The 22,808-nt window shown below is 40.0% G+C and overlaps 2 protein-coding genes across 6 annotated transcripts; both read right to left on the minus strand.

The window, feature by feature from the left end:
* Nucleotides 1-114: 114 nt before the first annotated feature.
* Nucleotides 115-13,192, minus strand: LOC113526267 (sterol 26-hydroxylase, mitochondrial). 4 transcript variants are annotated; one of them, XM_053233987.1, is made up of 13 exons: nucleotides 13,040-13,188; nucleotides 12,230-12,355; nucleotides 9,572-11,097; nucleotides 7,924-8,172; nucleotides 7,504-7,586; nucleotides 3,958-4,148; nucleotides 3,514-3,713; nucleotides 3,159-3,356; nucleotides 2,828-2,991; nucleotides 2,562-2,734; nucleotides 2,284-2,365; nucleotides 1,994-2,194; nucleotides 115-608 (listed from the first exon to the last, which is right to left on the minus strand). In XM_053233987.1, the coding sequence occupies exons 4-13, from the start codon at nucleotides 8,024-8,026 to the stop codon at nucleotides 480-482; spliced, it is 1,524 nt and encodes a 507-aa protein (XP_053089962.1). In that variant the 5' UTR covers nucleotides 8,027-8,172; nucleotides 9,572-11,097; nucleotides 12,230-12,355; nucleotides 13,040-13,188; the 3' UTR covers nucleotides 115-479. The 4 variants fall into 4 exon arrangements, with proteins under 4 accessions (XP_053089962.1, XP_053089963.1, XP_053089961.1 ...); XM_053233988.1 differs by having other exon boundaries at nucleotides 7,504-7,582; nucleotides 7,924-11,097; nucleotides 13,040-13,185; XM_053233986.1 differs by lacking the exon at nucleotides 12,230-12,355 and having other exon boundaries at nucleotides 7,924-11,097; nucleotides 13,040-13,192.
* A 1,845-nt stretch (nucleotides 13,193-15,037) lies between these two features.
* On the minus strand, nucleotides 15,038-20,911 carry LOC113526134 (sterol 26-hydroxylase, mitochondrial). Of its 2 annotated transcripts, XM_026912945.3 has the most exons (9): nucleotides 20,398-20,905; nucleotides 19,951-20,141; nucleotides 18,693-18,892; nucleotides 17,692-17,886; nucleotides 17,405-17,568; nucleotides 17,131-17,297; nucleotides 16,804-16,885; nucleotides 16,512-16,712; nucleotides 15,039-15,885 (listed from the first exon to the last, which is right to left on the minus strand). In XM_026912945.3, the coding sequence occupies exons 1-9, from the start codon at nucleotides 20,653-20,655 to the stop codon at nucleotides 15,757-15,759; spliced, it is 1,587 nt and encodes a 528-aa protein (XP_026768746.1). In that variant the 5' UTR covers nucleotides 20,656-20,905; the 3' UTR covers nucleotides 15,039-15,756. The 2 variants fall into 2 exon arrangements, with proteins under 2 accessions (XP_034160140.1, XP_026768746.1); XM_034304249.2 differs by lacking the exon at nucleotides 17,692-17,886 and having other exon boundaries at nucleotides 15,038-15,885; nucleotides 20,398-20,911.
* Nucleotides 20,912-22,808: the final 1,897 nt, after the last annotated feature.

The following is a 22,808-nucleotide window of genomic DNA, read 5'->3' on the forward strand; positions in this document are numbered from 1 at the left end:
TAATTATTATTATTTTGCAGTCAGACACCAGAATCTCATTCAGGCCTGACTTTGACTACACTTGGGTAACTGTGGAATTGACTTGTATGTGAAAGTATAATTTGACAACAACACTGGTGTGTGTAGGTAATTTATTAAGAAAGTACAATTACATAGAAAGTTTTACTTAGTGAACAAATAGTCAACACAGCATTCATGGCTACTTATATGCAGTGTTTCATTGAAAAAAAATTGCTGTAATTGATTGTCTTTACATTCTGATAGCTATAACTCAGACATAGGCTCTGAAAGCACCTTCAGGGTTTAGCTGTGATTGCAGTTTGCTTAAAAGTAGCGTAAAAATGAACTGTTGCCAATGAAGCAGTGACATACATGCATTCATTCTACATGCCCATGAATGTCCTTAGAGGAATGGGCTTTGGAGAGAGTGGGTGGACTCCTTCTGTCACAAAGCCTGTCCAAAGTTAATAATCTTGACTTTAATTGGATACATCTTTCCGCTCTAGAAAATGAAAATTGACTGGTCGGTCTGCCACAAGCACAACACGATTAAAAGCTTTGACCTCTCCTATGCTGGGATCCAACTTCACTTCAAACAGCTTTATCATCTAGATGATGAAAAATACAGCAGTTCAACACTGAGCATCTAAACATACAGTATGTGAATGGATAATAAAATATAAAAATATATACAGGAGGTCATATTCAGAGTTGATTTAAAACATGTAATGAATAGTTAATACCAAAATTTTGCACAGCGTATTCACCGCTCTGTGGACTTTAGTGCTGGTTGGATAGTTGCATGTGCAGTGCAGAGTCAGTCAGAAACAGAGGCATATTGCAGCTTATCCTTATTTTATACTCTTGCTTTTTTGGCAACATCCACTCTGGCTAGGATCTGTTCAACATCATGTAGCAGCAGTCACATAGCCATCTTGGTGAAAAGAAGAAAAATCTGGAGGTGGTGTTGCCACCATTATACTTAACACCCTTATACACCAGGACTTTGTGCTCAGCCCACTGTTGTTTATGTGGCTGACAAAACACAACTTAGGTCATATCATCAAGTTCATTGATGGCTTAAAACTGGTGGGTCTTGTCAGCAAAAATGAATTTGAATACAGAGAGGATGCATCCCTGGTTCAATCCTGAGTTCAGCTTACTGTCTGTGTGGAGTTTTAGATGTTCTTCCCATGCCTGCATGGTTTTCTTACATGTTCTCTAGTTTCCTCTCACCTCCCAAAAACTCTAATTGCCCCTTGGTGTATATCCATTGTGCCCTATAAGCATGTGTCCCTTCCAGAGTGTATTCCCCCCTCATACTCATTGTTCCTGGGATTGGCTCTGAACCAATTTTGTTAAGAATTCCTTGGTGTGCACATCACAATGGACCATACCTGGGCCCTCTGAAGCCTAGCAGCACCTCCACTTTGCAGACCAAGGAGAGCAAATGTCACCTACCCATCCTCATTACTTTCTTTGCAAGACAACTATAGAGAAATCCAGAGCAACTGTGTAACTGAGTGAAAGCAGTTGTTAACATGCTCAATGGTCTTGTGTTTCTTTATTAAGGTCTCTCATAAGCGCTTTGCCCCTTTACCAATTTGAAGAAGGTAGCAGAGTATCGGAACCACTAATTCCAGACTTTGCCCACAAAAATCAACTGAAATGTGGCACTCCGTTCGGTACTCACTAGCATAATGGACTGTACATATTGGTCCCGATCATGATACTTCCTTGTAAGATCACAGCAATGCCTCAGCCAGGACCTGCCCCCCCACTGGCTGCTCATTCAATATGTGTCCAGCCATTTATATTCCACTTTACCTCCATAATCAGAGGTGTTAAAAACTGATGGTGCAAAAGGACAAACCAGGAAATTACCATGAATATTTTGAACTTAGGTCATCAACTCTGAATGCAGTCCACTGTGAATAACTGAAAATTAATAAACAGGTAGATAATACTTTGTAAATGATCTCTGGTTTCTTACCCTCGCCAGAGCCAGGTGCATCTCTAGTTCAGCGATCCGTCGACCAACACACCCTCTCACTCCAAACCCAAATGGGATGGAGCCAAATGGATTAGGCCTCTTCCTCCCATCCCGTAACCAGCGTTCAGGCTTGAAGAGTCGTGGCTCAGGGAAGATTGTCTCATCATGACTGATCACATAATGTAAGGTAGAAAATGTGGTCTGTTCATAAGGGCAGTTGATTAGTTAAACAGTGATTTTAGGGAGCCAATACATATTATAAAAAAAACAAAATAAAAAAAAACAATCACCTTTTTAGGGAAGAAGTGTCCTCCAATTACCACGTCACTTCCTGACAAAAGACGTCCATTTACGGGAACAACTGGGTACATTCTATACATGATAATAAGTGTTAATTCTCTATAATGACACATCATATGTTAAATGTCCAAACTGCCCATGATACGATGATTACATTTCTGCCCTGCATGGTCAGTGGTAAACTGTGGTGGACTGGCCTTAACTAATTCATGCAACCATTACAACACTGTACTGTATTTCATTTATTTCTCTCCTTCCAAACATCCACCTTAGAGTCTCCTTGATGACAGCCTTGAGGTAATGCATGCTGTTTATGTCTTCAGCAGTTGGAATTTTGTCGCCATTTGTCCCCATGATGCTGGCCACTTCCTGATACAGTGTGTCCTGTGTCTTTGGATGCCGTGAGAGCAGGTACAAGGCCCACATCATAGTGTTGGATGTCTTAAAAGACATGACATTTCATTCTATTTTATTCTCCATCACTAATAACCATACATCTTGGAGGAACACTCAGATTCAATATGTTATCCTTACTGTGTCCACTCCTGCCAGGAGCAGTTCAGCAATGCTTCCATACACATCCTTTTTGCTCATGTTGGAGTTGGAGAGCAAATAGCTGAGATACTCTCCTGCAACTTCCTGACCTGCATCCTGACGCATCTGAATGTCCTCCATCTTCCTGTCAATTAGCTTGCAGGCTATTCAAAGTCGCAGATATTTTTCTCAATTTAAATAAAACAACACATGAGATCATAAAGCATATTGTATACTACTAGCTAAAAAAATATATGGTACATTTCTTCTACAGAGACAGTAAGAGATAAAAAAGCTATTTGATGTTACAACGATTTCTTCATCATCTCACCGAATCTGAAGATTCCGTCCCAACCACTTATGTAGCGCTGCCAGAATGGCAAATAATTACGAGTCCACTTGGGAAGCAGGGACACATACAGAGTGTAAGTGAACATCTGGGCAATAGAGTTGATGAAGTTTTGAGTCTCCTCTGGAATCTCATCCTCCAGACAGCCAATACGAGTCTCAAACAATATGCGGGAGATTCCTGAATAAGTAGGAATTAGGACAGAAAGGGGAAATGCTTAAATATGACATTAAATTGGTTTATGCTTATCTTACTTTTGTCTTTTCACATCCACTATAAGCCAATAATTGGTAAGATAAAATTTTTGCAGTAATAATTAAGACCTGACAGGCCATACCTTCTAGAGAGAAACGGTACAGCTCATTGGACATGTTGGGTACCAGGTCTCCAGTGGAGCTCATCTTGCGTAGATGGCATATCCGTTTGATAAAATCTGTGACCACTTCATTAATCGCATTTTCATACTTCATTGCATCCTTTGGATGCAGCATACGCTTGTTCAGCACAGATCGGAGTTTGTACCACTTTTCTCCTTCTCTGAGCAAAATAGCATATTTAACACAGTTAAGCCACAACTTCCCACAACTGCACCCACTGCAAATGTACTCCTTCTATGTTTAAAATATTATTTAATGAGAAAAAAAATATCTGCTAGGCAATGTACTTTTTCAGTTCAGTGAATAAATTAAAATGAATTTAGCTCAAACTGCTATAAGAATAAAATAAGCAGCTCATACTGCAGAGCTGAAAAGCAATAATGTAAAAGGTGGATTTGACTTACCCGGTGAAAGGGCCATAGCCTAAGTCCTTCATCTCTCGATATTCAGCCCACGGAGATGTGTCTCCTCTACAAGGGTACTTCTCATCTTTTCTCAACAGTTCCTCCAGCAGTTCCACATTACTTAAACAAACAGTATTCAAGCTGCCACAGTTTACTCTGAACATGGGGCCATAAAGTTGCTTTTGATACAACTAAAGAAATCACAAAGAAAAATAAATGATGATTGACAATGCAATTGACAGAATGTAGCATCTAGATGAAGAGGTTAAACTAGATAATAAATAGAGCAACTGTTCATTCCTAAGTTATAAAATCCCTCTTGTACTGAGTTCAGTACAATATAGTCATACAGTATACAGTACAGTCTGCAGTTCCAATCTGTGACAAGTATTAAGATGAGCAAGAGTGATATCAAATAAATGTCCCCACAGGTGAAGAGGCCACTTAGCACACTGTACCTGCAGCTCATGCATGCGATTGTAGTACCCTTTAAAGATCATCCCGTACAGTACAGCAGGAAGAGTGATCTCAGGGAGATCAGCCTCAGTCCTGATGCTCCCAGGAGGGACAGAAGCTGGAGCATTTCCACCTGCACTTCTCTGTATGTTCAAACTGGCTGTGGTGGGCTGAAGTGATACCCGAACAGCCATGCTCCTAACTGAACGCAGAGCTAGATATTCCGCCATTATTGTACTGGGAAGCGAGTTTCCTCATACACAAGAATTGCAGGAAGGACAGTTAACCCTTCACGTGCTACTCTAACACCAATGTGGGTTCAGGCAACTCCTGAATTTTGATACCTAAATGATATATATGTATTTATTTAGTTATTTATGTAAATATGTATTTATTTAGTTATTTATAAATCGGTTTAATATTAACTTTAGTATTGTGCATGTAGGTTAGTTAGAGCATGTGTAGCTGATGAGAGGTGTACTGGTGTTTTCTTGAAATTGTGTCTGTAGCGGTGTTTTATTTTTGTTTTATATGACATTGTACTTGAGAGGGGAAAATGTTACCGAAGTTCCAGAACCTTCCTTGGAGGTATTTTATCAAGAGAGAGAGAGAGAGAGAGAGAATCATTAGTGGAGCGCCTGTGGTGCGTTTAGAACATCACCAGTAGCATCAGTAAGCGGAAATGGGAGAAATGCCTTTAGCGTTAAGACGATTACAATTAAAAATGGTTTATTGGACATCAGCAAAAGGACATGCAAACAGTCACCCAGTAAAGAAAGAAAGTCCTGGAGAAATGCTGGGAGTATGAGTACTCTTAAGTTGGAAAGCTTTGGATGGACTGCTCGGTAAAGTGGCTCAGCATATGGGTATTCTATAGATGTTGATGTTAGTCCAACAGTGGCTATACCAGTTTTACCGCCTTGGTTATTTCCAATGCCTTCAGTCGATCAAAAGTTGTTGGATAAAATTAATGACAGACAAAAAGGTGTATCTCTAAGCAGATGGTAGTGAAGCAATACTTAGACCAGAAGTATTTCCACTGTTTACAGATGTACACAGCTGCAGCAGTGGTCGTTCCCCAGCTCAAGCATAAGATAAACAAAAGGACTTCAAATCATACATCAGTTTACACATCAGAAATGATTGCAGTTTAGTTGGCACTTTAGTGGGTGGAAGAGCTTCAGCCATTAAATATGGTGATCTGTTCAGATTCATTTTCTAGTTTAATGAAATGGGAAATCTACATCAGGACAAGACATACTATCAGAAATTCTTCAGACTCTATATAGGTTACATCAACAAGAAATAATAATTCGTTTTTATGGGTACCAGCTCATGTAGGGGTGGAAGGTAACAACGAAGCAGATGATATGGCCAAGAAAGCTGTAAAGCATCCAGAAATAGATATAGGTATGCCATTATGCAAATCAGAAATTAAAGGGTTAATTAAAGGAGTAGTAAAGGGAACGTGGCAAGAGATGTGGGGTCAGGAGGGTAAGGGAAGACATCTGTATAGTATCCAAAGGGTAGTAGGGCATGAGAGAGCGGTTTGTGGCAATATTACAAGAAACAGAGAAATTTTGTTGGATGTAACTGATTATGTTTTTAAATTTTATGTATTTTATTTCCTACTTTGAATTACTTGAATGTAAATCAGTCCGTGAGTTCACGCTGAGGTTAACGGGCGTATGTATTGTAGCTCCCCCTCAGTTAGCTCTGTATCCACAGGGAAAAGCCATTGCCCGCTACCACCATGATGATATATCCCTGTTTCAGAATAAAAGACCCTAGACCTCATCGAGTCGTAGCTGTCTGCTCCTTTGAAGTCAGTAGTGTTCATTTGGAATCTGCTACACATGCATACATACTTACAAAACTGAATTAAATTCCAGATTTCTACCTCCAAACATACTCTCACTCTGGTCAAATTAATCAATGCACTACCACTGAACTATTGATAAATGCCAAGATATCAAATAAACAGACCAACAAAATGATAGATGCTAAAAATTCTGAGAGCAAATAAACAATACATCAACCTACTCAGAAAATAAAAATATGCTAAAATTCTGTGCTGATTATCCAAACTTAATTAGCACACTAAAAATGTAAAATGTCAGTTCTGTTTGTAAGGATCAGTAATCCACTGGCTGCAAGAGACATTCAGTTTTAGAAAGGCTCTCTCTCTCTCTCTCTCTCTCTCTCTCTCTCACACACACACACACACACACACACACACACACACAAAAAAAAAAAATTAAAAAGGACAAGAAAGTAAACAGCGCCCTCTGCTGGGCGTGCTGTAGAATCACTGCTCAGGAAATGCAGAGCTCGATACACACGCAGGGCCCGTCTTTCACTCTACTCTACACACACACTACACACACACACTATTACACACTATCACTTGCTCATGCTTTCATGCAACATTCAAACCATAAATGCGCATCAGACTTTCAGTTACTTAAAAAAAAAAAAAAAAAGACAACACAACAAACACAATACAATGACAAACTAAAAAAAACAAACAAACAATAAGCACAGTACAATGACAAACTCAAAAACTAGAAAACTCAACAAGCACAATACAATGACAAACACAAGGCCTTTTACACAGACACTATGACTTGGGGAAGTGGTAGCTCAGTGGGCTTCTGCTCAGAAGGTTGAGAGTTCAAAATGCCACTGTTTAGTTGTATAAAAAAAAAATTGGATAATTGTAAGTTGCTCTGGATAAGAGTGTCTGCCATAAATGTAAATGAATTCTACCTACTGAGCAAAACCCATATAAAGCCTTTCCTGGAGTAGAAATTATTGAACTGCACACAGGTTTTCTGACATCAGGAATTTTAACCACCTGCAATCACTCAGGCATTGAGGCTATTCATCACTCTTGTTCGTCACCTCTGCCTACAGACAATGAGCCTATTTTACGCCATCTGCTTACCTTTGTCTTTTTTCAACATCGGTTCGTTGCTTATCTGGCAGGAAGGCATCACCGTGTTATAATAGAGTGTGTACTGTGCAGACTACACAAGCAGAGGAATTGCTGCTACTAATGCAGAATTTGATAAAACCGGCTCTGCTTACCTTTCTCCCTTTGGTGGTCAGCAGTCTTCCCCCTGGGCAGTCCACTGCATCCCACTCCTCCGGATTATTGCCCCACTGGCTGCCTTGCCAAAGCATTTTCCATGCAGAAAGTCAAAACCAGTGAGAAACACTGAGCTCCCTATATAACTCCCAATGCATCTCAAACATCATACTATATTATAAATATTTTTCACTATGTACTTGAGCATGTAGCACGCTGATATATATTATGTATATGTATATATACTGTATATATATATAATTTTTAGGATAGGAGTATATTGAATCAATAATAACATTTTAATTTAAATGCAAAATGATAAATTACCTCAAATTACCTCACAAACCTCATCAGAACAAGCACTGAAAACTAATATATCATATTAACATAAAATTATAGAGGTAGTACTGCTAACTCACAGCTCCTGGGTCCCCAGTTCCTTATCCTGGATTGGGTTACTGTGTAGAGTTTTACATGTTGTCCATGTGGGTTCTCTGGTTTACTCCCACTGTCCAAAAACATACCGGTAGGTGTATCAGGGACCCTAAATTGCTCCTATGTATGCATGGTAACCTGCGATGGATTGAGTTCCCATCCAGGGTGTATTCCTGCCTCATGCCCGGTGTTTCCAGGATAGGTCACAGATCCACTGCCACATGAAATGGTCACTGAAGATATATGAATGAACTAATTAATATAAATCAATCAAGGACTCTAATAACCCATCCCACAGCCCATTCTCACTACTGCGCTCAGGCAAACGCTACCACAGCATGAGAACCAAAATGGATTGTTTAAGGGAAGAGCTACTTTCCACAAGGGCACACATTAGGACTCTAATTGGAACTTCAGATCAGGCATCATTTCTTTTATCTCCATTTCATAGACACACTCACACATCCAGCTGCATCTACGAGGACGTGGACTGTTCTATCATATCATTCATTCCAATAGCACACACATCACACATACCATATCAGGACATTCACAGTGAAAATGTGTATAGCATATATCAGATTCACTTGCATATTGAAATATGCATTCTGTACAAAGATATTTTTAAATAAAGAACTTGAAATTTGCTGAGCTGTATTATATAGTTTCTCATTAGCCAGATTTCCAACCAGGTTATTTTGTTATATGAAATGTTTGCCAATGGCTGCAATATCTGATGAACCTCCTATAAAATCCCAAGATTCTAGATAGATAGATAGATAGATGTAATTTATTGATCCCCGAGGGGAAATTCTGTGGATTTCTCTGACACTGTGAGTTTATGGCCAGGCTGTGAACACATCAACCTTTCTTTTTTCCTCAAAAAAATCTGAAATTCAAGTTTTTCCAAACTTAAAATACGAATGATTTTCAAGGAGGTTTTGGAAGACTTGATGGACTTGTGTCTCAGGAATGCCGATAATGGGGGAGGTATGAGGTGCGCAGGAGCAGGCTGATATGAGGTAATCCTTTGACACGGGCGATGTTCTGGCAGGTGGCCTTCCGAAGTGGGACTGCCTCCGGGTATAGTCCATGATGTCCAGGATGTGTTCCTGGCCCCAGACAGACTTCGGCAGAGGCCCCACGAGGTCCATGCCTATCCTCTTGAAGGGAATGCCGATAATGGGGAGAGGAGTGAGTGGCGCAGGAGCAGGCTTATAGGGGGTAGTCCTTTGACACTGGGGGCACTGCTGACAGAACGTGTGGACCTCAGTGTCCATTCCCGGCCAGAGGAAGCAGTCTTTCAGTTTCTCCAGGGTGTTGCGGGCACCCAGATGTCCCCGCAGTGGGTGATAATGGGCCAGGTGCATGAGGGCTTGAGTTCGGCTGCGGGGACCACCAGCAGCTCGCAGGGCTGTCCTCGATGCTCCCTCTTGTAGTACAGGAGACCCCCACGTGGAAGTGGGCGGCTGGGAGTCAGTACTTGGGATTCTGGGAGACCTCCTCGATGACCTGCACCTGGCCCCAACAGTGCTTCAATCGGTTGTCTTCCTTCTGCTCCCGAATGAAATTCACCTCCCGGGTGACCTGGGTAAACAGAGATGACAGGGTTAGTCGGGATGGAGGACTCACCTGCGGAGGTTGATCCGGCATCTCCTTTGCCCTGGGCCAGGTAGGCCCGCCAGACCCTCAGCCGCGTCGCTCTGGATCTCCATCTCCAGGGTGATTTGGGGGCCCTGGCGGTGGAGAATCCCGGGCCAGTCTCGACCCAGGAGCACGGGCATGGGGAGTTCTGGAATAAGGCCCACGAGGAGCAGCCATTCCCTGGCTTGGTGTCTTATGCTGACTCAGGCCGCTGGTACCTCGCGGACATCCCCGTGCACACAGGTGACTGTCAGGGAGCCAGTGGCCTTGGGGGGTGGACAGGAGGGAAGGCCGGGCCAGGGTGACAGTCTAGCAGAGCTGAAACTGGCCTGCTGTTGACCTTGACGGGGACGGTGGGGAGGTTGGGAGGAGTGACTTTGTGTAAAACGCAGCCTGCGAGCCAGGGCTTGTCAGCACGTTGAGTGGCGGAGGGGTCTGGCTAGGTAGGCATAGACTCGTCTCTGTTGGCTCCAGAGACGGAGCAGTTTTGGCTGGGTCTCCCCTCCCCTTGGGAGTGCTGGTCTAGACATCTCACCAGCGGAGGCCAGGGGAACTCTTGTCGCTTGCCCCTGCCAGTATCCACGGTGGCTCCCGCTCACTCCAGTGTCTCCAGCATCTCTCGGGGGTTGTAGGCACCCCGCATGCCTATGGCTTTCCGCTCTTCGGGGCGGCAGAGCCCTCAGGAACCAGTCCATGGCCACCCTCTCAACGATCTCGGTGACAAAGAGGATCCCTGGCTGTAGCCACCTCTGGGTGGTGCATAGTAGCATGTCCATTTGGCTGGGAGGGGTGGCTTATGGGTTGTAACTCCAGCGGTGGAACTCCGCTGGTTGGACAGAGGCCGCAGCATAGGAGGATCTCCTTCTTTACCAGGTTGTACTGGGCAGCCTTGTCGGGGAAAGAGCATGGTAGGCCAGCTGGGCCTCCGCCGTTAGGAAGGGAGTGAGGGCGTGGGCCCAGTCCTCCTTGGGCCAGTTTTCATGCTGGGCAACTTGCTTGAACATGATCAGGTAAGCCTTGATGTTGTCTTCATTGATGAGCTTGGTAAGGAGGCACTGGGCTTCTCAGCATGGGTTGGAGAGGAGGACTGCAGTGGCAGACGGCCCTTTCCTCAGCGCCAGGAGCTCTTGGATGGTGACCTGGAGGCCTCGGGCCAGCTCTTGGGTTACTGCCTGCTGCTGCAGTTTCGTTTGAAGGAACTGCTGGAATATGGTGTCCATCTTGACGCCGGGGTCTGTGCTCATGCCTGCATCCTCCACCACTGTAACAACATGGGACCACAGAGGAGCAGAAAACAGACATCATGAGGCAGGAGTGAGGGGAATGTGTTCCTTATTTTTACAAATTGGTGCAGCAAGTAAGTGGGGTGAGGTCGTGGTCATCCCGGAGCAGGGCGCGGTGCGCGGGCAGCAGCAGCGTGGCGGCGGGACGTAGAGGGCAAGGCGGTCACTCTCAAATGGGGCGGAGGTCGCTGGGCAGAGGTTTGGGCTCTTCTTCCTCGCTGACGTCGGACTCTATGTGAGAGAGAGAGAGACAGAGATTAGTACAATGCATAACCTCACCTAATCTGTCTTGAGAGTGGCCGCTGGCTCCTTTTATACTCTTTGGTCTTCTGCTGGAGGGTAGATTAAAGCTGTCGCACTCATTGGCTGCCAGCTGAATTGAATTTCCTTGCTCCGCCTTGCAGCCCCGCGCACTCAGGCTCTCCAAAACACCCTGCCGGCAGTCGTGTGAGGAGCGCTGGGCTTCTTTTGTGCGCGGGCCACACAATTAATTAACAAAGTATTAGAAGAAACAGTTGACATTACTGTTTTAGTTGTACAGTAAAGTATACTGTGTTTAGATGAAAACTGTTTTTTAATGTCCATGACTTATGGGTGTCTGAGTGCTCATATATGCAGAACAGGACACACAGAGTGAGAAGCAGTTTGAAAATATACGAAAGTTGGCTTCACGTGTCTTGGAGGAAGCATATGTTTGCCCCAGCCTCCCTGGTTGGTAGTTATTATATGATAGGGGAGAGTTAGTTAGTGGGTGGGAATTGGCAGGACCAAATTGGGGAGGGAAAAAAAAAAAAAAAAGGATAAGTGAAGATTATTAAGATTAAGATTATGAAGATTATGACGCTGAACCAATGGTTCATTTGTGACAAAAAGCTTACATTATAAACGAGTCAAAGAAAATTGCAGAGGAAACGGGGAGATTAAAACTTGAAAAAAAAAAAAACACTTGAAAACTGCCTGAATTTGTTTATGTTGGTGGATAATTATTTCTGTTTTATTTCTAATTTGTTATATCCTTGCAACCTATAACACTACACCATATATAGCATAATTGGCTGTCATTTCTTGAATGTAGTTTAAAAATCACTTTTGAAGATGCATACATTTGATCCGACCAAGCTCTTACACACCTTGCTAATTTTACAAATTCCACTAGTTTAGACATTACTACACTTATTTCTGGAGAATTTTGTGTAACTGCCTACATGGAACAAAATCCTACAGTCACACTCATACCTTCTGGATGATCATTCTAAATTGTGATACTGTCACACTGCATGTCATTTAGAAGGACGAGCTTTAGAAGTTAGAACTAAAGAGAAGGAGTGAATCCCTCAGGAAGCTTAAGAAAGTGGGAATTGACCTGTCTGTCTGCCACAAGCATAACACGATTGAGTGCTTTCAGTTCTGCTATGCTGGGATCCAGCTTCACTTCAAATTCAGAACTTCTGAGCATACTTCTGAGCAAAACTTCTGAGCTTCTGATACACTAAAATATAAAAATATGTATACACATATATATCAGTATTTACACAAAGAAAAATTATTACACAGGTTTTTAAAGAGCAACTCCAGCATATTTCTTATGAAATGTAATAAACCAAGCTCTGTATTTTCTAACTTGCAAACCTGCTACACATGTGCTCATAGTTTCCAAATTCCATAAGGCTGACTTATGATGTCTATTATAATATTGGCTTATTCTCTCACTTGCAAAAAATACATCGGTTACCTTTAGTAGTTTACCGCAGTGGTAGAAATGAGATATAAAATCAATAGATTTCTCTGGTTTCTCATTTATAGCTTCTTGGTAAACCTCCAGCTACATCCTGGACAAAAGTATACAATTATAAGTATACATTTATAATTTTTTCTCTCACTAGTGTGGGATTGACTCACTCATCTGCTCCTAGATGCCTCCTAGGTGCCAAAAGTATCTAAAACCACAGTTATCAGGTTAATTATCAGATAGTCACTGTATCTTCAAATAGTCAGACTGACACACAGAATCCCAGGTGGAATTATCTGATTTCTTTCCCATCCAATCTGTTTTCTTTTTCTCCTCTCTAAATGATTTCTGAAGTCTGCACTCACAAACAGTGTCAAAAAATAAACCACGCAGCACAGAAATGCCCTAACACATACAGAGCCCATGTCACTCAGCATACTGTACCTGCATCTCATGCATGCGATTGTAGTACCCTTTAAAGATCATCCTGTACAGTATTGTGTACAGTACAGTACTGCCTCAGTCTTGATGCTCCCAGGAGAGACGGAAGCTGGAGCATTTCCTCCTGCCTTTCTCATTATGTCCAGATTGACTGCTGTAGGACTAAGGAATACCTGAAGAGGAAAAATGGAATGCTAAAAAAAAACAGCTTGTATGCAGTAAAACAGTTAAATTACTGCTGCTTAAGAGCAATTTTAAGCTTTCAAATGTAAAAAAAAAAAAAAAAAGCTTTTATTTTGTATGTTTGAAAGAACAGGTCTACTTAAACTTGCCTTAAAAATAGCAAACTAATAATTCATGCAGTTGACTACAGCAGAGCCCTCATTAAAAAATAATGAGGGCTCTGCTATAGTCAACTGCATGAATTATTAGTTTGCTATTTTTAAGGCAAGTTTAATTCACATATGTAATAGCCAAAGTTCCAATAATACTGCTGGCTCTTTGTAAAAATATTTCAGTCTCAGTGACAGCACAGGGTTGACCATTACTTACAGAAAAGAGTAGAGTAAAATACATCATACAGTTGTGTCTGGTATGTTGGAAAGGCTGTCTGTCCAGTTTACAAATTTTCAGGAAGTTGTAATCAGCTAGTGAAGTTGTATTCAGCTAAGCCAGTGCAAGCTGCTGTTCTCTGTTCATGCTTTTTAGGTTTTGTCATTGTCCATGACTTATTATTTCTAGTTTGCAGCTCATGCATCTAATGGTAAGTCTAAACTTATTATTAATTATTAAGATTTAATAATAATGACACTACAGTCAATCAGAAGGTAATTTTTTAAATAGCATGTGTGTTCTCAAATGGATAAGTTTTTATTGAATATATATTAAATCTTGTAACTGGTCCCTCCTTAAAGTCATTTAGGGAATGCTGTAAGGAACACTGTAGGGCCTTTAGAGTGAGATTATATACTATATCTATCCAATCAGCTGTACAAAGCCCCCAGGAAAGATGGCCCCACAAAGTCTGGCATCCTTCCTAACATAAGCGGCTACTTCTTGATCACATAAGGTCAAAAAGCTCAAATAATCTTCATCAGCATCACTAGAATTTTTAAATTATGTTTTTTAATGAATTTTTTAATGATGTTGAGTGGTAAGAAGACACCCTGGCTTCTCAAAATATGAAGTCATAAGGTCCCAGGTCCCAAGTTTTGTTCAAATTTACTGATGTGTTTCTGGAATTTTTATTTTTATTTTTTAGCAGTTTCAGGAAGAGCATAAGGTCACAAAGTCACTGTGAAACCTTTGGGGGGATGGGGCAATTTGTAGTTAAGCTGGTGAGAAGGGAAGCAAAATCCATGACCTCTCTAATTTTATTTGGAATTTGAATATTGGGATTAAAAATAGATAATTCAAAGTTTGGTGTGATTTTCAATCGGAATGCCTCTGATAGATTGTTTGTAATCATCAACCAAACACTTGATCGTGTTGGGCAAGACAAGAATATATGTGTGAGATCTGCCTTAGCTGAATGGCAACAGCTGGAGAGTTTATCTGCATCATCATAAGTTTATCTAGTTTGGACTTAAACTGAATAAAGCTGAGCCAAATTCATGCACAGAAAAGACTCCCAAGTTGAGTCAGCTATTACTACACCTAACTCTTCTTTCTAAGCTTTATGAATTTTCTCCATCTGTGTAGTGTTGAGAGGAATAATCATTTTGTATATTCTTGAAATAAGAATATAAAGCATAGGTAGTTTTTATAAGCATAATCTTTGATATGTTATGTTTTTTGGCTCGCTATTATTGATCTTGTTCTCCTTCCTGGATTGATGATTCCGGTTTTTGCACTGGTTTGCCTGTTTGCTGATCGCCTGAATCCGTGCCTGTTTCTGACTAAGTTTTTGCCATATGTTTTGGATTTTGTCTGCCTTCCCCTAATTAAAGTTTTTACTGCATTTGCATCCGTCTACACCCCGCCTTTCGTGACACAGACACTACTGGATCTCTGGTAAGGTGGTGCTACACTGAACTTTATTATATTACTTCTCATACAGTGCAATGGAAACATAAAACAATACATATGCATGTGTATATACAGTGTATATGTGTGTAAAATATCAGAGATACAAAATGCATGTCTTACAAAAATAATTATTGACTTATGTATACATCTGAATTCATTAACATGCAATTAGTGCTATGCTCAGACACAACTGTTCACATTATGTTCATGGCTCTTTATAGTACATAATATTGATAGAATATTCTTAATAGTTTAGACCATATTTCTAAATGAGCATACCACACCATTGATACTATGTGATTTTTTTTTAATCTAACAGTTTTTATATACACACTGAAAAAGTGAAACAGCTGTTGTAATTAAATTCTTTTGAGAATACTTATTGAATTAAATTGTCTTTACATATAAATAATATAAATCATTAAAATATATGCTGTATGTGTTTTTCAGGTGCATCAATACATGCACACACAATTAAAGGGTGAACTTACAGAAAGATTGGTAGAATGACTGAGATCGAGTTCCTTACAGGTGACAGAACAGTCTCTGTGCTTTGGCTATTCAGCTGCCTAGTTTACCAATATGGCAGGATCATGGTACTACATTGTGCTACCATGGCACTGTGTTTTTATGTAGGACGTATGGATTTCTTCAGTGGCTTAGTTTGGTGGACGTTAAAGCTCAGAGCAGCTTTAAGTAGCTACATTTTTCCGCTCCAGAAAATGAAAATTGACTGTTCTGTCTGCCACAAGCCCACTACGACTGAGAGCTTTGACCTCTCCCACATTAGGATCCAGCTTGACTTCAAACAGCTTTATTATCTAGATAAACACAACAAAGTGCAACATTTAAATGCTTCAGATATCAGATAAAGTATCAAAACATAAAATATGTACAACTGTATACAGTGGATGTGAAAAGTCTACACACCCCTGTTAAAACTTAGTGTTTTTGTGGTGTAAAAAATATAACCAAGATAAAGCATGTCAGCTCTTTTTCCACCTTTAATATACTATAACAACCAATAAAATTCAAGTGAAAAACAGAGACGTTTTAGAAAAAAAGAAAAAGAAATAACTTTTGTGTGCACATCCCTTAACTAAAATTTTGTTAAAACACCTTCTGCTTGTAACACAGCACTCAGTCTTTTTGTGTAAGTGTCTACCAACTTAGCATATCTTGATATCTCTATCAAATTGATATCTCTATCAAATTGCAAGGGGTCTATGCATGGCCTTCTTAAACTCATTCCATAGGTTTTTGCAGGTTTGTGCCAGAATAGATTGGGATTTGGAACTGTCTACGATTCCCTCTATGACTAGAGCCCATTTTTCACAGGGGTGTGTAGCCCTTTTTTATATCCATTGTAACTGCTGAATAACTGCTATTAAATAAACAAATAGATAACATTCTTTATATGATCCAGTAATGTCCTCTGGTTTCTTACCCTTGCCAGACCCAAGTGCATCTCCAGTTCAGCAATACGTTTACCAACGCACCCTCTCACTCCAAACCCAAATGGAATGGATCCAAATGGGCTAGGTCGCTCCCTCCCATCCCGTAACCAGCGTTCAGGCTTGAAGACTCTTGGTTCAGGAAATATTGTCTCATCATGAGTGATTGCATAATGATGCACTCTAAAAGTGGTCTGTTCAGAAGAGTGCTTGATTAGTTAAACAGTGATTTATGGAGGATGATACATTTTAGAAATAAAATAGTTAGTGGGAAAAAAACAGTACCTTCTTAGGGAAGAAGTGTCCTCCGATAATCACGTCATTTTCCGATAAAAGGCGTGCATTCATGGGAACAACTGGGTACATTCTAAATATAATCATAAAATAGTCTTAATATAATGGATAAAATAATCAATTTATATAGAATAGGTAACAGACAAAGGACACATTTACTTTAATGCTAAATATCCGTACTGCCCAGGATATTATATAAGTACACCTGCATTGCACTTGTCTTTGGTAAAATACAGTGAAAAAGGCCTTAACTAGCAAATACAATGTGCATGTACTTAAAATAAATGTTAAATGTTGTTGTTTTTTTCTTCTATCCACCTTAGAGTCTCCTTGATGACAGCCTTGAGGTAGAGCATGCTGTTTATGTCCTCAGCTGTTGGAATTTTGTCCTCCATGATGATGCTATTAACTTCCTGATACAGTGTGTCCTGTGCCTTTGGATCTTGTGATAGCAGGTACAAGGCCCACATCATAGTGTTGGATGTCTTAAGAGACAGGACATTCCATTCTGTTTTACTCTTCGTTACACTTTTATCACAGTTGGTATTCTACTAATTAGCAAAGTTCTACAGTAGTGTACTATTATCCTTACTGTGTCCACTCCTGCCAAGAGCAGCTCAGCAATGTTCCCATACACATCATTTTTGCTCATGTTGGTGTTAGAAAGCAAGTAGCTGAGATACTGTCCTGAAACATCCTGACCTGCATCCAGGCGCATCTGAATTTCCTCCATCTTCCTGTCAATTAGCTTGCAGGCTAGTCAAAGCCAAGCAGATATTTCTCTCAATTTAAATAAACTCACAGAAGAGGCAATAGACTACTACTAGATAAAAAAGAGAGGGAAAACTAATTGTTTCAGCAGTGTCTTCATTATCTCACCGAACCTGAAGATTCCGTCCCAACTACTTATGTAAAGCCACCAAAATGGCAAATTGCGAGTCCACTTGGGTAACAGAGTAAAAGCTGCAGTATAAGTCAACATCTGGGCAATGGAGTTGATGAAGTTTTGAGTCTCTGCTGGAATCTCATTCTCTAGACAGCCAATACGAGACTCAAACAATATGCGGGAGATTCCTGAATAAGCAGACATATGTCTCATCTTACATTTGTATCAATCAAACCCGTAATTATATCATCTATATATATATATATATATATATATATATATATATATATATATATATATATATATATATATATATATATATACACACATATATACACATACATACACACACAGTCAGGTCCGGAAGTATTTGGACAGTGACAGAATTTTTGTGATTTTGCCTTTATACACCACCATAATGGATTTGAAATAAAACAATCAAGAGGTGTTTGAAGTGTAGACTTTCAGTTTTATTTTAAGAGGTTCCACAAAAATATGGCAAAAATGTTTGTATGTCAGTAAAGAAAGCAGCATTATTACATAAGAGACCACTTTTCAGACAAAAAAACATAATGAAGGCTGCTGGGTTTTGCAAGTGTGACAGTCAAAGTCTCCAGAAGAAATGTGGCTGGTTTTGCAAGATGCTCAGTAAATCTTACAGCTAATTTCCTTATAAAACTGCACAAATCGTACCTGAGAATACTATTTTTTTTTAAAAAGTGAAGGATCATCACACCAAATATTGACTTTGTTTCATTTATTACTGTTTACTGCTCTTTATAGTACTTTTTCTTTATGTAGAAACATTTAATTTCATTATTTTTGAAGGCATCTTTGCTCTACAGCATTTCTTTGCATGTGTCTAAGATTTTTGCACTGTACTGTATGTATATATATATATATATATATATATATATATATTCATATATATATATATATATTCCAGCTAGATATAATTGTTGGGCAGTAATAATTAAGACCTGACAGACCATACCTTCTAGAGAGAAACGGTACAGCTCATTGGACATGTTGGGTACCAGGTCTCCAGTGGAGCTCATCTTGCGTAGATGGCATATCCGTTTGATAAAATCTGTGATCACCTCATTAACTACATTGTCATACTTCACAGAGTCCTTCGGATGCAGCATACGCTTGTTCAGCACAGATCGGAGTTTGTACCATTTTTCTCCTTCTCTAATGGGGGAAAAAAAATGCAACATATTTCTCAGAATTTTCTACAACTGAAAATTGTTGGTAGAAACTAGGAGAAGTCTGCTTGAATGATTCAGGGAGCCCAGAGGTACACAGAGGCTGTGGAACATACCTAAGATGTGGTTCATTAAGAAGAGGTCAGGACTATGCCTTACTCTTTGCAGTGCAAACTCTGAAAGTTTTCTCTTTCTAGAGGGTGAATTTTGCAGTCATTCTGGGTGCATTTCAGTGTCATTTAAAAAAAAATCTGAATCATTCTACTTGTCACACAATTTCTGACATTTATGTATAGAAGTATATTAGATAACAAACAGATGTACTAGGCAAAGATTTTTTTTTCAAAGTAGATCACTTATTCTAATTTTAATATGAAAATATGTGCAATTATATGCTATTGTGTAGAACTGTTTGATATAAATACATGTATTTTTTGTGTTTTAAAGATTTTGATTTAAGCTGTAACCTATTAAAACAGCACAGAATATAGTAAAAACATCTGAGTGTAATTATATTTTTTAAAACAAAAAAGTTTAGCATTTGATTAGTATCCCAAGTGCATCTCTAAATCAATACTCCTCCATACGAGTTGTCTCGTTTGGCCAAATACTAGCATTTGTACATAACATTCTGCATAAAATTGCAGAAAACATCCCTAATACAAATATATAAAACAAATTGGAAATATACTATTATATTATAATCCGAATCTACAATTTCTTCTTTCGAGTTGTCAGTGAATGCACCAGAAGTTTTACGAGTCACTGAAAACCAATTCAAAGAGCCGAATCATTTGCGAACAACACATCACTAGTAAACAATATGATGTAATTTCCTGAGGTCTCAGGGCGGAATGGGCGGACGCTCACTGCTGGGAAAATCTGATGCAAGGCTGGGGTTGTCACAGCACGTCCATGAACAGAGAAAGCAATTCCACTCACGATTAAATCAGGTTTATTAAAGTAAGCTTTAAAATGAAATAAAACAACAAAAACGTACAACAAAACACTCATGCACACACAAAGAAACACAGTGTGACTTACTCAGTGACAGGACCATAGCCCAAACCATTCATATCTCGGTATTCAGTCCAGAGAGTCATGTCTCCTCTGCTAGGGAATTTATCATCTTTCCTCATCAGCTCCTCCAGCAGCTCCACACTATTCAGTGAAATTGTATACCCGTTGCCACCTCTTACTTTAAACATGGGGCCATAAAGCTGCTTTTCATATAACTAGAGAAATTACAAAAAGAAAAAAAAAGCATTAGGCTTTTGTAAAGGTCATTAGATCTTCAACATGGGAGACATGTCGAACATTCACCAGATGCACAGAACATCTTTCACATATCTACAGTTTTGTTTTCATTCTTCAAATCTTAATCACTCACAAACAGTGCCAAGTGTCAGGATGACTACCAGCACAGCAAATAAACCACACAACAGTGAAATGCCCCCATATGCAGAGCCTATATCACTTAGCACACGGTACCTGCAGCTCATGCATGTGATTGTAGTACCCTTTAAAGATCATCCTGTACAGTATTGTGGGAAGAGTGATCTCAGGGAGGTCAGCCTCAGTTCTGATGTTCCCAGGAGGGACAGAAGCTGGAGCATTTCCACCGGCACTTCTCTTTAAGTCCAGATTGGCTGTGGTGGACCTAAGGAGGACCCGAAAAGCCGTTGCCTCAGCTGGACGTAGAACTAAACGTCCTACCATTAGTAGATAAGGACCTGAATATCTAAACATCAGCTCGTGTTTCACTTTTCAGCAAGAAGGAGGAAGGACAACACTCTGGACTGTTAAATCTTCACTTAACAAAACACAGACTGATATAACAGCACTGTGGCTTAAGAGCACTCTTGAACTTTGATACCCGATGATTCCTATTTATTGACATAAACTGCTTAGAGTTCAATTTGCCACATGAGTACATACCTGTAAAAAGTAAATTATACCAAATTTGCGCTTTAGAAAGCTAAACAAGTTAACAAACCAACATTTCAGGTACCTTTCTAAAATAGCCAAATGTTAGAAATTTAAAGTTATTTTCACACAGCTCAATTTAACTTGTATATGGATAATGGAACAGGGTGCTATAGTACTGTACTTTAGTCTACGCACTTGTATTTTAAAGGACTTGTATTTTATTCTCTACAAATGAAAAAGTTTAATAAAACTATACTTATTTCAACTACTCCTACACTCAGTAAAAAAAGTTTAAGGTTTACAATGTTGATTTTATGATTTCTCTAAAATTACCCATTTGGGGCATTTAAAATTAATTGTGTTAAAATGAATCACATTAGATGAACAGTGATCCTTCTTTTCAGGCAGTAAGACAAGACCTTTGTAACCAAGAGTGATATTTGCAGGTTCAGTCCTCTTCTCTAGTTTTATCTTGGTTGGCAGTCAAGTGAGTATGTAAGAGATCAAGTAAACACGAATGTGGACTTCAGGAGCAAAACTTGCTCAGAAATACTTGTAACCTGATACAACTTAATTTCTGGATCTACAGTAGATGTTTATAAGTGTAATCCAGAGTAAACAATACTTTGAAGTAATTAATATTTTAAAAACATTTACTACATTGAGACTGGGCTTTATGTAGCAAATGTGTAAATCAACAAAAATATTGCTTCATGCATGTTTGTGCTTAATACTGAGGGTGAGTGCATTCCTATTTTAATATCCATATTTCAGAGTCCATTTAGTCCCTTGCCCAGAAAGTGGCAACCTGTGCGATGTAGGGGTTAAACACTGATGAGCCATGATAGGAAATCAACAAGGGCATTTCAAAAACAGTACTGAATGTGGTAATCATGTGGTATAACTCAGACAATTAAAAATTCAGTTTAATTGACAGTAATAGTTCTACATGTCTATAATAATCATACAATATGCCAACTTTTCCATTATGCTCACTTGCATTAATCTTAACAGAATGATGATGAAAACGTTTTTATCAGTGTTGAGGGTTTTTATTTTTTGCAAAATACCTGTAATTAACACAGATCACCGATAAAACCACCTGCCAACACTGTGTAGGTCCCCCTTGTGCTGCCATAACTGCTCTGACCCATTGAGCCATGGACTCCACAAGGTATGAGAAGTGTGCTATGGTATCTGGCACCAAGACATTAGCAGCAGATCCTTTAAGTCCTATAAGTTGTGAGGTGGGGCCTCCATGGATTGGATTTGTTTGTCCTGCACATCCCACAGATGCTAGATTGGATTGAGATCTGGGGAATTTGGAGGCCAAATCAATACCTTGAACTCTTTGTCATGTTCCTCAAACCATTCCTGTACAATTTTTGCAGTGTGGCAGGGCACCTTATCCTGCTGAAAGAGGCCACTGCCATTATGGAATACCGTTGCCAAGAGCATCACACTGAGTTGCCTTCTTCCCATAGTGCATCCTGGTGCCATCTCTTCCCCAGGTAAGTGACACACGCACCTGGCCATCCACATGATGTAAAAGAAAATGTGGTTCATCAGCCCAGGCCACCTTCTTCCGTTGCTCCATGGTCTAGTTCTGATGCTCAGACAGGGTCAGCATTGGCACTTTGACCGGTCTGCGGCTACGCAGCCCCATACACAGCAAGCTGCGATGCACTGTGTGTTCTGACACCTTCTATCTTAGCCAGCATTAACTTTTTCAACAATTTGTGCTACAATGGCTCTTCTGTGGAATCGAACCAGATGGGCTAGCCATGGCTCCCCACGTGCATCACTGAGCCTTGGGTGCCCATGACCCTGATGTCGGTTCACCGGTTGTCCTTCCATGGACCACTTTTGGTAGGTACTAAACACTGCATACCGGGAACACCCCACAAGACCTGCCACTTTGGAGATGCTCTGACCCAGTTGTCTAGCCATCACAATTTGGCCCTTGTCAGAGT

The sequence above is a fragment of the Pangasianodon hypophthalmus genome, chromosome 5 (genome assembly GCF_027358585.1).
Source record: "Pangasianodon hypophthalmus isolate fPanHyp1 chromosome 5, fPanHyp1.pri, whole genome shotgun sequence".
Classification (NCBI taxonomy): domain Eukaryota; kingdom Metazoa; phylum Chordata; class Actinopteri; order Siluriformes; family Pangasiidae; genus Pangasianodon; species Pangasianodon hypophthalmus.